Here is a 15749-nt window from a genome sequence, read left to right as displayed (position 1 = left end):
GTAACCAATGATAACAGTTAGTGGTAGTATTTGTGGGCAGCAGTTAACAGTATTAGTCAGTGGTATTGTTTAAGGCTAATAATCAGTGATAGTAGTAAGTAGGGCATTCAACAGTAGTATTTAGAGCTACTAGTGAGTGGTGGTATTTGGGGAAGTAGTTAGTAGTAGTACTTAGTGGCAGTTGTTTTTTGGTAGTAGTCATTGCTGGTAGTGGTAGGAGTTAGCCGGTGCAAGGCTTGCACCAGGCAGGCATGGCAGTGCAGTAGAATGGTGTGTGCCAACATTAGTATATCACAGGTGATCATTCACGATCTTAGACTTTAGAGTTCATGCTTTTTGGAAAGACATGAAATCCACATTTCTTGAATTATATAAATATCCCTTGTAACACCTCTTCTGACAGTGAACTAACTATTCATGTTACATTTCAGTTGAGTTTGAAAATAAGGAAAAATGCATTTAGCAAAACCCATCAATTTTCTGTTTACTATCCTTCCATTGGCTTAGCCTAGTTGGAGAATAACAGTATTAACATGACAAAAAGCTTGGCTAGAATACAAATATTTTTTCCAACGTTCCTCTAAAAAAGAAAATGTGCTTATTTTTTCTTTCATGATCTAGACTAAAGAAGGGAAATCATCTAAATATCATTATGAAAGCAGTTACATTATGAAAACTTTCATGAAATTTGAATTCAGTTACCTTTAGTTGCTCTTACAAAGCTTTGTGAAAGTTATCTGCATTGTTATCTTATGACATGGGAAAAAGAAAAAGAATCTGCTTATGGGCACCCTGTTGTATTGTGAGTTTGCTGCAAAGAAGAGGTGCTTAGAAGCAGCAAAGCAAATGTGGCAGAGAGTAACAGAACAGATAAGGCCAAGAACAAGTGAGGCTGCTGTCCTGTACCATGGATGCTATGAAAGAAACAAAGAGATAACAGGTTATTCAAAGTTTTGGAGGGGAGGTAGTATCCACGAATCGTTGAATGCATACCATGTGTGTTCTTTTGTGACTGGGTTACCTCACTCAGGATGATAGTTTCCAGAGAAGAAACAGTTCACAGACCTTATGAAACTCAAAAAGAAGGAAGGCCAGAATGTGGATGACTCAGTCCTTCTTAGAAGGGAGAGCAAACACTCACATGAGGAAATACAAGGTCAATAGAGGAGCAGGGATTGAAGAAAAGATCACCCAGAGACTGCCTCACCAGGGGATCCACCCCATATGCAGCCACTAATCCCAAGCAGGATTACTAATGCCAAGTAGTGTTTACTGGCAGAAAATAGATATGGATGCCTCCTCAGAGGCTTTGCTAGATCCTTAGAGGCTTTTCTAGAGCCATACTGATACAGAGGAGGATGCGTGCAGCTAACCATGTGTCTAAACACTGGGGCCCCAATGAAGAAGCTAGAAAAAGGAGGGAATGAGCTGAAGAGGTCTGCAATCCCATGGAAAGAACAACATTATCAACTAACCAAACCCTCCAGAGCTCCCAGGGACTAAAACACAAACCACTGAGCACACATGGAGAGACGCATGGCTCCAGCTGTATATGTAACAAAGGATAGTATTGTCTGGCATCAATGGGAGAAGAGATCTTTGGTCCAGTGAAGGTGCTTGTTCCCAGTGTAGGGGAATGCCAAGGCACTGAGGTGGAGAGGGTGATTGGGAGGGGGAACACCTTCATGGAAGCAAGTGGAGGGGAAGGGGAGAAAAGGGGAGGGGATAACATTTAAAATGTAAATACAGAGAATATCTAATAAAATAATTTTTAAAAAAAGGAAAGAAAGAACAGGCTAAGATAGACTTTGTGGCTTGGGATATTGAGTTACCAGCCTTGTGTAGTGCTTTGAGAGTATAATTACATGAAAGGAGAGAGATTTTTGCTGAGTTCATTTGCTTAAAATAAGCTTAATGGTTAGAAGACAATAAAGTTGTAAAGCAGTGGTTCTCAACATTGTAGTGACTGTGACCATGAAATTATTTTGTTGCAACTTAATGACTGTAATTTTGCTACTGTTATGGATTACAATATAAATACTATGAGGTTCTTGGTGTTTGAGGGTTGCCAAAAGGCTCACAACAGGCAGGTTGAGAACTTGAGGTTTGGAAGGTGGTAGAAGCAGTTGAGAAAAAAAATGAGGCATCAACAGAAGCCAGACAGTCCAAGAAATTCCTTTAGGTAGTTGGACTACATTTAAATACAATGGTTATATAAATTAAGCACATCAGCTGGGTGAAACTGCATCATTAGGTGAACACTGGTGAGAATCCCTGTGAGTTTTGTGTAGTGATTTGGTTGCAAGGATCAAGAAAGCAAGTGGGAAGACCAGGTGATGGCTGTGTTGACCAAATATTTCATAGCACACAGGGATTGTATTGCTATAATTTAATAATAAAATGCTTAAGACTTTCTGCTAGCTTTCCATTTTGGCACAATGGTGCATCAGATACAGGTTAGGAAGTACAATGAACTATAAGAAAGAGATTTCAGGAGGAACTTGTGGAAATCCATATTTGGTGATAGTAGTGGTATCTTGATAAGACGAATGACAAACGTGAGAAAAGTTTGGGCTGAATTGCCCATTTCTGTTTTCAGACATAGATCATTTGGAGAAGATAAAGAATAGATGAAGTTACTAAGAAAGAGAAGCAAAATGACTGGAGGCAGGTCCTGACCCCTAGTGCTCGAAATTATACACAGGGGAAGTAAGCACAGGTCATGGGTAATAGTAGAAGTTGATGGAGAGGAAACATCAGAAAAATATGGTCTCCCGGAGGCACACACACATACACATGCTTCAGTGGAATAACAACACAATGACATATGGGATAGTGCCCTCTGCCAGTCGACTGTTAGAGAGCAGAACCCAGGTGATGCTTGAAAGCAGGAAGAGTACTGGAGTTATTTCAAAACATTAAGCTCAGGGAGAGAAGACTAAGGATATGGACTTAAAGAGCCTTTTATCTCCTTGAGATTTTCTCTTCTGCTTGCATTTATTTATCATGTTTGTTTTTTTAATTCACAAGAACATAAAGTTTGTAGAACTCTCAATAATAAGAGCAGTTCTGTGTTGCCTAAGCAGGGGGGGAGGGGGTGGGGAGGCAGAAGTGATGCACACAGCTGTGGTGTTAATGGCTTTGGGGAGAATGAAAAGGATTAGATTAGTTTTCTTCAAAGGAGGAAGAAACATTGGGAAATGGAATTCTTGATGAAAGTCAGCTAAGGTGATCAGATATGATCCAGGAGATGAAAAAATGTGAGATTTGATCAAATACCCACGGTGGTCACAAAACAAAGGAGATAAGGTTTTCTCTAAACTAACTTAGTAGAGGGGGAAAAGAAACTGCATGAGCCAGACTTTCATCACTGCATCAGACTAACTGGGGTAATTCATTTAAAGAGGAAAAGGTTTATTCTGGGCTAATAGGTTTATTCTGGGCTAATTAAGGTGATTAGAGTCTATGAACAGGTGCTATGGGCCAGTGCTTAGGCACCATCATGACCAGAGTGTTTGCTGAAGAAAAAGCAAAATCTTCATGAGCCTGGGGGAAAAGAGGTGTCAAGGTCACAGAGTGTCCTTCAGCTGTATGTCCCCAGGAACCCACGGAAACTCCCCCACTGATCCCCAACCCTTAAATGTTCTAATACCTCTCCTGGTTGTCTTCCTGGAGCCCAATATGTTTACAGGTCAGGTAGGGGGCATCTAACATTCCAACTATGATATTTAGGTTTTTCAAGGAAATGTTGAGGCCAATTTGACAGGGCTTAGTGGCCTGTTAAATATCCCCAATAGCAAATGTCATTGTTAGTATGAGCTGGTTATAGAGGAGGTTATTAAACCACTATATACACACATATTAAAAAATACTAAAACACGTTTCCAAAACAAATAAAATTAGATGAAAATAGTGACATAATAATTTTGTGGCCAGGGCACTTGATTAGCATGTTTCAGTTCCTTTTATATATGATTTTTCTGTTAGAAATGTAGGAGCCTCAGAGTCATAGGGAGTTCCTTTCACCTAAATAGCCAATAAATATAAAATGTACTAGTAAATATGAATATGTATAAAATATGATTGCCTTGCTTTTCTACTGGACAGATAAGCTTATTTTGTCCTCCCTTTTTCTCTCCCTTCACCTCATACTATCCCTCCTCCTCTTCTTCCCCATACTCTCAAGTCAAAGTACCTTAAGAATATAGTCTTCGGCATAAGAGGAAGCAAAAAGTCTATATTCAGTTCAGTTGTCTTAAAGGGAAATCCAGCTTGGTAATTTACTTGTCATATAGAGCTGCTCCTGGTAGATATTAGCTAATATGAAGTATGGAATTTTACCAGCTAAGTCGAAAGAATCAAAGTCTGTAAAATGCTTTGGTTGTACCTTAGGGTCAAGAAGCTAAGAGCAGACTATAAAGAGAGTCAAATCTTTGAAATCTGTCAGTTCAGCTAAATGGATAGTTTCCTCCAGTGAAACTTTAAATACAACTTCTACCTATTGGCACAGAGAATGGGAGAATGTAAATATTTAATTTTAAATTTGACCTGCACGGGGCACATTTTAAGCCGGAAATAAAATGTGGCCTAGGATAAGTCTTAAGCTAAAATCTGTTTTCAATTATGAGTACTGGTTGCAAATTTCATTAGCATAATAGTTTTCTTCTTTTATTTATGGAGGGCTCCTATACAGCTACTTACTTCATCCTACAGAAATATCTGTGTGAAAAACCACCTGGGTTTTTAACACCGTGTTCATTTACCTAGTTCCTAGTTTGTTGTGGAATCAAACACCGCAGGGCATAAAATGAAGGAAGGTGTCATGGGAAGACTGTCCCCAGTTAGCCTTGACACTGAGTAATAGGGTAATTGGCTTGGTGTTCCTAAAGTAAGCAGTCAGGTATGTAGGGGATCATGGTGTGATAAAGAGGTATGTGCCCTTTCCCCCAAGTAAGCGCTTTGCCCAGAGCTTACTAAGTGGACAGACCTCAGAGAAACTCTAAATCCTTAATGATGTATTAGATATGGAGTGGTGATAGTTCCTGTTCCAGATTCCTTAAAAAGTATAGAGCTTCAGCATATTCTAACCACCAACTAATGCACCCCTAGCCCCACTGATACCCCCTCCCCCACTGTCCAGGACAAAGTATAACTGTGGACCAAATTAGTATCAGAGTATTAGAAAATGAATTAGTGGATTTTATTTGTTCATTCATTCATTCTTTTGTGTGTGTGTGACTGTGTTTGTTTGTGTGTATGTGTTCATGTGGTCCATGTGCGTAGGAGCAGGCCAGGTTAGAAGAGAGAATTGAAGCCCTTTGAGCCACAGTTACATGCAGTTGCTTGCAGCTCTGCGAAAGAAGCCTGGACCTGAATGGTTCCTCTGGGAGGGCAGAAAGAAATAACCACCACACCATCTCTCCAGCTCTAGTATATAAATTTTTTGAAGACAATTAAAATTTGATAGTTTGTCTCAAATAAATTCCTAAGTAGGTTTTAATCATAGAAAGTAATTTAACAATCGGGAGACAGAGAAAGTGAAAAATGGAGGCTGTGTGTTTTTAGATGTAAGACTTCTGGTTAAATAATTCAGCTTTGTTTTTCCTCAACATTGTTTCATAGCAACAAATTCCTCTCCCTGACACTTTAGTAACTAATCTGGAATTCTTTAGACACATGCACATAAACTACAAAGCATTTGTCTAGAATTATTTGCTGTGTACAAAACAGGTGTGTCTTAAGACTTGTAAGTTCTTTGAAAGAAGACATTTGGGGACATATTTAAGAGTCTTTGCTCTCAGAATAAACATATATAATCTGTAACTTATAAACTATATTGGAGGAGAGACTTAGTTCTGGAATAACATGACTAGAACATTCCTTGGCACACTGTAGTTATTCAATAGAAAATGGTAACCTCATAAACTTTTTTTTGCTGTTTATTTAAAATACTTTATTAGAAATAGCGGCTGCCTAGTTTGTGTGTCTCAGTCCTCTGCTCTTTACATAGACTTTAAAATACATTTTATTGGTTATTCTGTTTATTTATATTTCAAATGTTATCTTCTTCTGGGTCTCTGTTTTTTTTTTCTGAAAACCCTCCATCCTACCCCTCCCCATTGTCTTCAGGGGGGTACTACCCCACCCACCCAATTCTGTCCCACTGCCCTAGTATTAGGCCTTGACAGATCCAAGGACCTCCCCTCTTTTTGATGCCAGACAAGACCATCCTGTGCTACATATGTTGCTGGAGCCATGGTCCCTTCATGTGTACTCTTTGGTTGGTAGTTTAACCTCTGTGGGGTCTGGTTGGTTAATATTCCTGTTCTTCCTATAGTGTTGCAAACCCCTCCATCTCCTTCAGTCCTTCCCCTAACTCTTCCATTGAGGCCCGGTCCCACTGCGCAGTCTGATGGTTGAATGCAAGCATCCAAGTCTGTATCAGTAAGGAAAGGCCATCTAGAGACTGAGCCACCTGGGGATCCATTCCTTATGCAGCCACCAAACCCAGACACTATTGATAATGCCAAGAAGTACTTGCTGACAGGAACCTGATATAGATGTCTCCTGAGAGGCTTGGCCAAAAATGTGTTAAGTTCTCCCTCCCCCCCCATACCTTTAGGCCTTTAGTTCCACAAAAATAATGAAAGAATAGCTGGACAGGGCTGGACAGAAACACTTGGGTTGTTTCTAGTCCCTCCTCTCACGGTTTGCCTTTGAAGGCAATGCTTCTGTCTGTGTAAATTAAATGTAAGCCATGGTATATGTTAAGGTAGTTTTAAGAAATAGACATGCATACGCTTCAAATCCTCTTTACCGTGTGATGCTTGAGAATGTCTTTGCAGTTTTCAGCAGATGCTTTGCTGAAATGGGACTGGGGTAGAATTAGGGAAGTTGATAAGATTCCGCAGCATCCCCACACCTTTCTGACATGTGGGCATCAGGTGATGGTTTTAAACCCACTAAGGATTCAGAACTTCAGTTCTCACTCCTTGGGACTTCTGAGCTGTCCCTTAATGCTCTTCAGCAGTGGGTGTATGTTCCTCTGCTTTGCCTCCTCACAGATAATTCTCTCCTTTCCCTCTCCCCACCTGTCATCCTCATAGGCTTAAATGAGTCCTGATTACCATCCAAGAAGTCTCTTTGTGGGTAATGATGTGGCTCAGAACTTCTTCAGAGAATTTCATCATTTTAAGTACATCATACTTTTTTGTGGTAAGGCTAAAAATGCTTTGCCACAGGGAGATATAGATGTTCCCAGCTCCTCTACATACAGGCTTCAAGTGAAAAGAGTCAAAAACAAATAAATGGATGTTACTTTGTGGATGGAAGCACTGAGGAAATAAAATCAATCATCTATATGAAATATATTGGCATAATTTCAGTTCAAACTTACCCATAAAAGGAAACTCATGAAACATCATTTATCTGGAGAGAAACTTAAAAGGAACCAGGAAACCATAACTAAGCATCTGGCTACTTACTTCCTTTATTTCACGGGATCACATGAAACTTTTACAGCAATATTGATACGTGACTAGAAGAAATAAAATTGTCTCCATATTTACTCAAAAGATTGTGCATAAAGTAAACATGGAGACTAAGATTCAAATACACGTTTATCTATCTGTGCTGATGCATGTTTTTATTATTGTGTTGTGGTATGCACACATGCTTCCTTAAAACATGATCTTCTGGGAAACCCAGATTCCGGGCAGATACTATATTTAAAACGTGCCTTTAGGTGTGCAATGTGAGCGTTTAAGTAACATGCATATACATGATTAGGGAAAGTGAGATTTCCCAGAGTACAGGACTTAAGAAAATCTTGAGAATGAAGAAGGCTTTAAAGTTTAACTTGCTCTACAGGAATGAATCCTGTAAACATAGTGCCTAATGTTTACTGTTGTCACCAAGTCTCTTGGTTATAATTGTCTTTCGCACATAACATAAAGCCCTGGGCATTTCATTTGACATGATATAATAATGCACTTTTTCTTTTTCTTTTGTTTTTTTCTATTTAATTGTAGTTTGTGATAAAAGAAAAAAGCAGTACAATTTCAATTGTTTTGGATATTAATTCTATTTTTAACTTAAGGACATTTGTATGTACAATTCAAATAGTATGCTTAATGTTAAGTTTCATTATAAAGCTGTTGTAAGGGGTAGAGATATAACTCTGACACAGAGCACTTACTCACCCTCCATGTGCAAGACCATGGGTTCAGTCTCTAGTATAAGCCTTTACTAATTAAACAATTGAAGTTTTGTCCTAGCCTAAGGGCATGTAATTACATACATAGATAAAAAGTTCTACATACATACATCGCTTTAGTCCTATGCCAATGTGATGGGCCTTTTGAATAAAATGTTATAGGTTTATATAGATATGAAAAATAGGATTCTGACACCTAACTCACACTACAGTAAGTCAACAGTTCCAGGTTCATGGTCATCCCAAAATTAATACAAATTTGGAAACATAGAGTGGTGTTTTCAATCTTAAAAAACAAGAATCCTAAGATATATAATATATATATATAATAATATATATATATATATATTATCTTAGGATTCTTAATGTGTGTGTTCACCAAATATCACAATTGAATGATTAAAAATATAGTTATATGATATGTGTCTGTGATTTATATATCCAAAGACAGACAATGTAAAGAGCACACATCCACAATGCATTGATAGTCTTACAAGTAACACCACCAAAGATGATTAACAGAAATTAAAAGCTTTTAGTTTGCAGTTGCTTCAACAAATAAGTAAATACATTAAACCACAATGGGATATTATTAGATACATATTAGAAGGACTGAAAGTGTAAAAATAACCAACTAATATTTGTTGGCAAAGACACTGAGCAAAGGAATTCATATGTGTCCCTCAGAAGTGTAAATTGATATTCATTTGGGCCTTATCTGGACAGCTAATGATGTGCTTAATTTATGAGCCCTCGATTCCTTTTTTTACTATGTACCCTCTAAATGTGTACTCCTCACACATTTAGTAGAGTAATTGCCGTAGTTCATAGAATAGGAAAACAGCATCTTTCATATATGATTCAATTTTATGTATCTAAATTGAGAAAAGAAACCCAATAGTATGTATATATGCCCTGCAGCATACATATGCATGGCATACAATATGCACCACAGCATACATATACACTGCATACAATATGCACTGCAGCATTCATATGCACTGCATACAGTATGCACTGCAGCATACATATGCACTGCATACAGTATGTACTGCAGCATACATATGCACTGCATACAGTATGCACTGCAGCATACATATGCACTGCATACAGTATACACTGCAGCATTCATATGCACTGCATACAGTATACACTGCAGCATACATATGCACTGCATACAATATACACTGCAGCATTCATATGCACTGCATACAGTATGCACCACAGCATACATATGCACTGCATATAATATGCGCCACAGCATACTGCCATTGTGAACTCAAGGCAAAGTTAAAACTGAATTAAAAACAACTCAGGATGGTGTTAGTTACATTTAGTGAAACATTGTAATTAAATAGAATAAAGAAGCCTTTTATGATATATTCTGTGTTTTCCTTGAGAATCTGTGTGGGTTTAGGGAAGTTCAGTTTATAAAATTCCATCAAACTCTGTGATCAGGACCTAAATATTTTCTAATTGAGTACTATATATTAAATAAAAAATAAACGTTGTACAATCAGTACCAGATCATGTTAACAGTATCTATTATTAACATTGTTCTTTATCATATTAAAGGAACTTTACTAAAAATAAATGTTTTAAAACATATTACATGCCTTCATTTCCAGAGAAAATTTATCCCATATATGTAGTGTTCTTCTGTGTGTGTCTTTGCATGTGTATGTTGATGTGTGTGCTGCGGCACATGCACATGGGTGGTCATTAGTGTATAGACAGGAATTGACCCTGATGCTGTCTGTCCTGTCTGCAGGGTCTCTACACTGAACCCCTGTCTGTCTCTGAAGCACTTGGAGTGGGGGTGGGGTTACAGGCAGCCACCATTCCTGTCCCGCATTATGCCAGTCCTGCAGATGCAAACTCAACTCCCCATGTTCTTCTTTTATCAGTGCTTTGTCCACAGAAGCACACTCCCAGGAAGTTGACTGTATGTTTTCAAAGACATAAAGCTTGCTTCTGAAATTGTAATTAATAAAAGTGAAATAGTTCTGAAATATTTGAGATTTACTTTGAAATACTATATATAAATAAATACATCTTGCTATTATGAGCCAAGGGAACACTGTTAAGAAATACTTAATGTGCCAACAGAAAGCAAGTTTCTGACACAGAGTAATACAGTCATTAATCCAAGCAGGTAGTGGTACTGAAACTGAAACTCACTCTCTCATTCATTCCAAAGTTTTTAAAGGATTTCACAGAGTAAAATTATAAAAATCCATACCATCTCAGATATTCTTGAGAGTAACACATGCCGTGTATAATATGCATCTGATTAAGTTAAAATATCCCACCTAATGAAGCCCTCTCCTGCCCCCTGCAGGGTTTCCCAACAGCAGCAGTTAAAACATTGCCCTGGATAATTCTGTAGAAGATACCCTGTGAAGGTAATGGCATTCTTGGGCACAATTCCCCACTGCCACTAGGAACACACTCATCCTCATCGGTCTGAAAAACAAGGCACCTTTAAATCAGAGGCCCTTAGATGAGAGCCCACTTTGTTTATGACTCTCTTGGCGTATGTCATGGCTTTTCATAACTGAGAGGAAACCCAGGGCACAGATCGGAGGCTCCTTGTCATCATGTGACTGCTAACATTGTCATTGGGGTGATGTTTTATTGTTTTGTTTTATTTTTTGTTGCTCTCTTGTTCGATGATCATGGTTAACTTATTTTTAACTTCTATTTCAATTTACAATGTCTCCCTTGGTGGCTCCTATATCATGCTTTGCTAACACAAAAGTGTGAAAAGCTATGCAAGGGTAACTGGTAATATCACCTACTTGATCTACCCTAACTGACCTACAAAATTAGACTCAGTTTCAGAATGTCTGAAGCTTCATTTCAACTTAGGTATTATAAGACAACACCTTTTATAAAACTTCACAGATCTTCTGGAAAACAAAAACCACGAATATTCAAGCCAATGACCTAAGTACTAGGAAACATTAGTGAACTTACAGACTCAAGAGTAAGTCAAGAAGAGACTTGACATTTGTGTAAATAGCTCTTTCCTTTAGCGGATTTGTATGTGTATGTGTGTGTGTGTGTGTGTGTGTGTGTGTGTGTCACTTTCTCAGTTGCTGAGGCCTCTTCATTTCTTCGAAAGTAGAGTATGAATTGCTTGTTCCACTATTAGATAATCAAATGTAGTCATAATTTTTAGGGCTTATGTACCATTGTTCTTGAAATCCCAACTGAACACACTCCTACTGCTTACCTGACAGTGCTCAATTGTTAGCTTGCAAGTTAGTTAGAACGTGTAGCAGGCACATCAGAGGCATTCTGTACCACACACCCTGTGATCACAGCCTTGTGGAAGTTTCTGTTAAACTCAAGATCATCAAATGACAGTTCCCTTGCATGCAACAGTTACATTACACTTTTGTGTCAAGTTTTTCCGTGAGTCATCACAAAACCTCCATGAATAAGATAGTATTGGCATTTCACACAGTAAATTTATGGCTCCAAGAGATGAATTTTAATATTATCCAATATAATATGGATCTCCATAACAAAATGGTGATCATCTGGGCCTTTCCCTGCCAAAGGCTATCTTTGATACAAATGCAATACAAAAATTACCACCTGGGGGGGGAGGAAATGAGCTGCTCAGCCTGGAGTCCATTTTTATTCTATTTGATCGTAATGTTTTCTGCTCTTTTCAGTGAATCTCATAATTTAAATTCTATATCAGAAGTTCCTTCTATAAAATTATAAAAAGCTAATCTTATAGACTACAAAATGCTGACAGAAGACTACTGTAAAATTTTTATTCTGTTTATTAAAAGTTATGTATATATGTTTCTTAAAACCTAAAATACAAAATTTATAAAAGTGTAATGAAATCTACATTAAGAGAACAGAGCTACTTTGTCTTCATCTCTTTTTACTTAAGACAGTCAACAATTCCTCAGTCCACCCATAAGTAAATTTTGTTCAAGAACTGTATATCTGCTTTTTGTATAGGTTAATGTACAAACTGTGTACCTTTTCTGTGCTTAAGTCATACAGCTGTCATCATTTTGTATTGTGATTGCATTTCGTTCTGAGATAACTGTTCTTTGCAACTTGTTCGACCAGTTCTGTATTTTCTGTATTGCACTAGTTTATATTCATATATGAAGTTTCTTACAATGAATGAGCATGCATTACCTGATAGAACGTCACTCTTGTAAAGTGCAATCCCGAAGTGAACTTACTGCCTACATGTGGGAAGTCCCAGCAGCTTTGAATACTATCCTTTCCTTGAATAACTACAAATATGTACTTCTCTAGGGCTCAAAGAACTAATTATTATTTTTTTGCTTATTGATATCATCATATGTGTGTGTGTGTGTGTGTGTGTGTGTGTGTGTGAGAGAGAGAGAGAGAGAGAGAGAGAGAGAGAGAGAATACGTTTGTAAGTCAACAGTTATCAATGTGATATAGAGCTGTGATTTCAATAAGTAATATAAAAATCATTTTAAAAATATGTCAATTTTTGTCTCATAAACAAATGCAATTTAACTGTGCTGTGCCAGAGACACTTAAATATTAATATGCATTTTAATTTCACCATGACAATTTAAACAAGCCAAGATGTGTTAATAATACTTTTATTAGCAGCTGCAGTGTCCATCCATTAAACCAGGATGGTTTTGAGTTTGCTTTCTAAACTCTCAGCCATGGAAAATATTGATCCTGCCGCTGTCTTTAACAGGCTTTCGAAGGCAAAGACCTGGAGGAGCAGTTGCGGTCTGTGTCCAGTGTAGATGAGCTCATGTCTGTTCTATACCCAGACTACTGGAAAATGTACAAGTGCCATCTGAGGAAAGGTGGCTGGCAGCAGCCCACCGTCAACACCAGGACAGGGGACACTGTAAAATTTGCTGCTGCACATTATAACACCGAGATCCTGAAAAGTAAGTACGGGTTGTTGGGTTCATACAGAGCCCTGTGTTATCCTTACCAATGCCTGAGCCAATGAGGGCCCCTGCATCCTGCTTGGGAAACCTCAAGCCCAAAGCATTTGAGAGAACAAAAACTAACAGAACTATTTGAAAATTCATTCTTGATTAGTGAGACAATTTCTTGAAGTCCACGGCTAGAAGATCTATCCATATCAACACACGCACTTATGAATTGACACGATAGTCCATGGCAGACATTTGAAAATACTTAAATTAATTTTCTACACTGTGCTCATTTGATTTCGTTTCTTAGGGTAATGTACATCAGTGATTCTCAACCTTCCTAATGCTGCAATTCTTTCCTACAGTTCCCTGTGTTGTGGTGACACCACTTGAAAAATTAGTTTTTTTGCTACTTCATAACTCCAGTTTTGATACTGACATGAATCATACTGTAAATCTATGTTTTCCAATAGTCTTAGGTGACCCTGTGAAAGTCATTTTATCCCCAAAGGGGTCGTGACCCACCCAGAGTTTGAAAACCACTCGATTAAAGGTTGCTTTTTCAAGAAAATGAGTATCTTAAAAATGCATATATTTTCTTTTTGGTCTGAATAGTGACATCATTTTATTTACGTGCTAAAATGTTTATATATTATGCATAAGATGCCTTAACACTTCAGGAGTTATCTTCATAGACAGACAGACAAGTGGACTTGAATATGCATACCCCCTGCCCCCACACACACCTGTAAAATACTGAAATAATATTTACTAACCCAAATCAGTTTTCAAAAGCTACTGACTGTCTTATTATATCAGAGATAACTGGCTCGGAGTTGCGATTTTTGAAGCAAGGGAATATTTATCATAGCATTTCACAAAAACCATGATGTGAAAAAAATGCATAACATGAGTTTGTGGACCATTTAAGTTTTAAATATTATGGTGTTTTAAAGTTTGATGTTGGGGACAGGAAGCTGCCTCAGTAGGTAAGAGAACTATGTATGTTAGCATGAAGATGTGTGTTCGAAAGCAAGACACCCATGTAAAGATAGGCAAAGTTATGGGTGCCTATAACCCCAGAATGCATACAACAAAAAAGAAAAGTCCTGTGAGCCAGCTTAGTGTACTGAGAGCTTCTGCTTCACTGAAAAACTTCCTGTCTCAAGGCAATAAACATAGAGAGAGATACAAGGCCAGAAGTATTCCTCTAAACTCTATATAAACCACACACACCCCACATATACATAATTTGATATTGCAAAGTACATCTACAGCAAAACCAAACAAGATGGCTAGATTCATGGTCGAATAACACTGTAACTTATAGTCCTTAAAAAACGTGATTTTATAACTTGAAGCACTTTTAATATAGCACAGAGGGAAGAGTCACAGGTAGGCCTACATATAACCTATTAGAAGCAGAGGTCCAGTAGAACACATGAAAGGGATGGGTAATTTGATTTTTCTGCAACCGGTCAGTTTAGGCTACCAGTCTAAACAGGTAGAAAATAGCCGTGCCTTGAATGTAGCTACTGTCATGACATTATTTAAAATTACTAAATGACTTCCCTGAAAAGGAGTTTTGAATTGACACCAAAACCATAGTTTTCTTTTTATATACCTGTCGGTTTAAAAAAAATAGCAAAATCATGCTGTTTACATTTACTTCAAGACCACAAAAATTGTACATACCAGGCAAGAACGCTGCTTTGTTAAAATAGTGGTGTGTGTGTGTAGGTTTTTTTAAATCCCTTAATTTAGTTCTAATTTCATTATACCTTCCTGTAGAAATAATTCTAAAAGGATGTCTCCTCAGCTATTCTGATGAAAAAATAGCGTTCCCATTCAAAGGGAAACTCAGGATCCTAGCCATTGTTTCTCTATTTGCTTTACACAAAATTAGCACCTGATATCAAATGTGAATAAATAACGAATGCTGTGGGCTCTGCGTCTTCCTTGGTGGCTGCTGCATAACTCAATTGACTTCGTGTGACTTGACAGGTATTGATAATGAGTGGAGGAAGACCCAATGCATGCCACGAGAGGTGTGTATAGATGTGGGGAAGGAGTTTGGAGCAGCCACAAACACCTTCTTTAAACCTCCATGTGTGTCCGTCTACAGATGTGGGGGTTGCTGCAACAGCGAGGGGCTGCAATGCATGAACACCAGCACAGGTTACCTCAGCAAGACGGTAGGTATTCCATGTCCCAGCTCTGCATCAGAGCCCTTTGAGTGATCCGGGGAGAAGGGACTTGTGGGATTGGTCCCACTGAAGGGACTTATTTCAAGCCAGGGGTTCTTACATTTTCACTGAGAAAGAAATAAATGTTTTGATGATGTTGTGGTTTTTGATGCTACAGTTTCACAAAGAAATTAATGCATTATAATTTCTGTTCATATAATAGAGTAAAAGCATAGTGAAGAAACAAGTATGCATGGTATCGTTTAATTACACACACACACACACATATCTATAGCATGTATGTCTACTTGCACTATGTATGTATATTCTTTCATACTTGAATTTGTGGTGAAGTTCAAGAATATTCATCAATAGGAACTAGAAAAATGACTCAGCTGTTAAAGTTTCTAGTTTTCAAGCACGAGGTTCTGGTCT

The 15749-nt window shown here is 37.9% G+C and overlaps 1 protein-coding gene across 1 annotated transcript in view; it reads left to right on the top strand.

The window, feature by feature from the left end:
- The window catches only part of VEGFC (vascular endothelial growth factor C), a 103133-nt gene that overhangs the window by 58654 nt on the left and 28730 nt on the right, over nt 1-15749 (top strand). The window contains exons 2-3 of the mRNA XM_080928368.1: nt 12936-13137; nt 15133-15323. Coding sequence (XP_080784494.1) covers nt 12936-13137; nt 15133-15323 — 393 coding nt within the window. The remainder of the gene's footprint in view (nt 1-12935; nt 13138-15132; nt 15324-15749) is intronic.

The sequence above is a fragment of the Micromys minutus genome (genome assembly GCF_963924665.1).
Source record: "Micromys minutus genome assembly, chromosome: 14".
NCBI classification, from domain to species: domain Eukaryota; kingdom Metazoa; phylum Chordata; class Mammalia; order Rodentia; family Muridae; genus Micromys; species Micromys minutus.
This window is presented reverse-complemented; position numbering and strand designations above follow the sequence as displayed.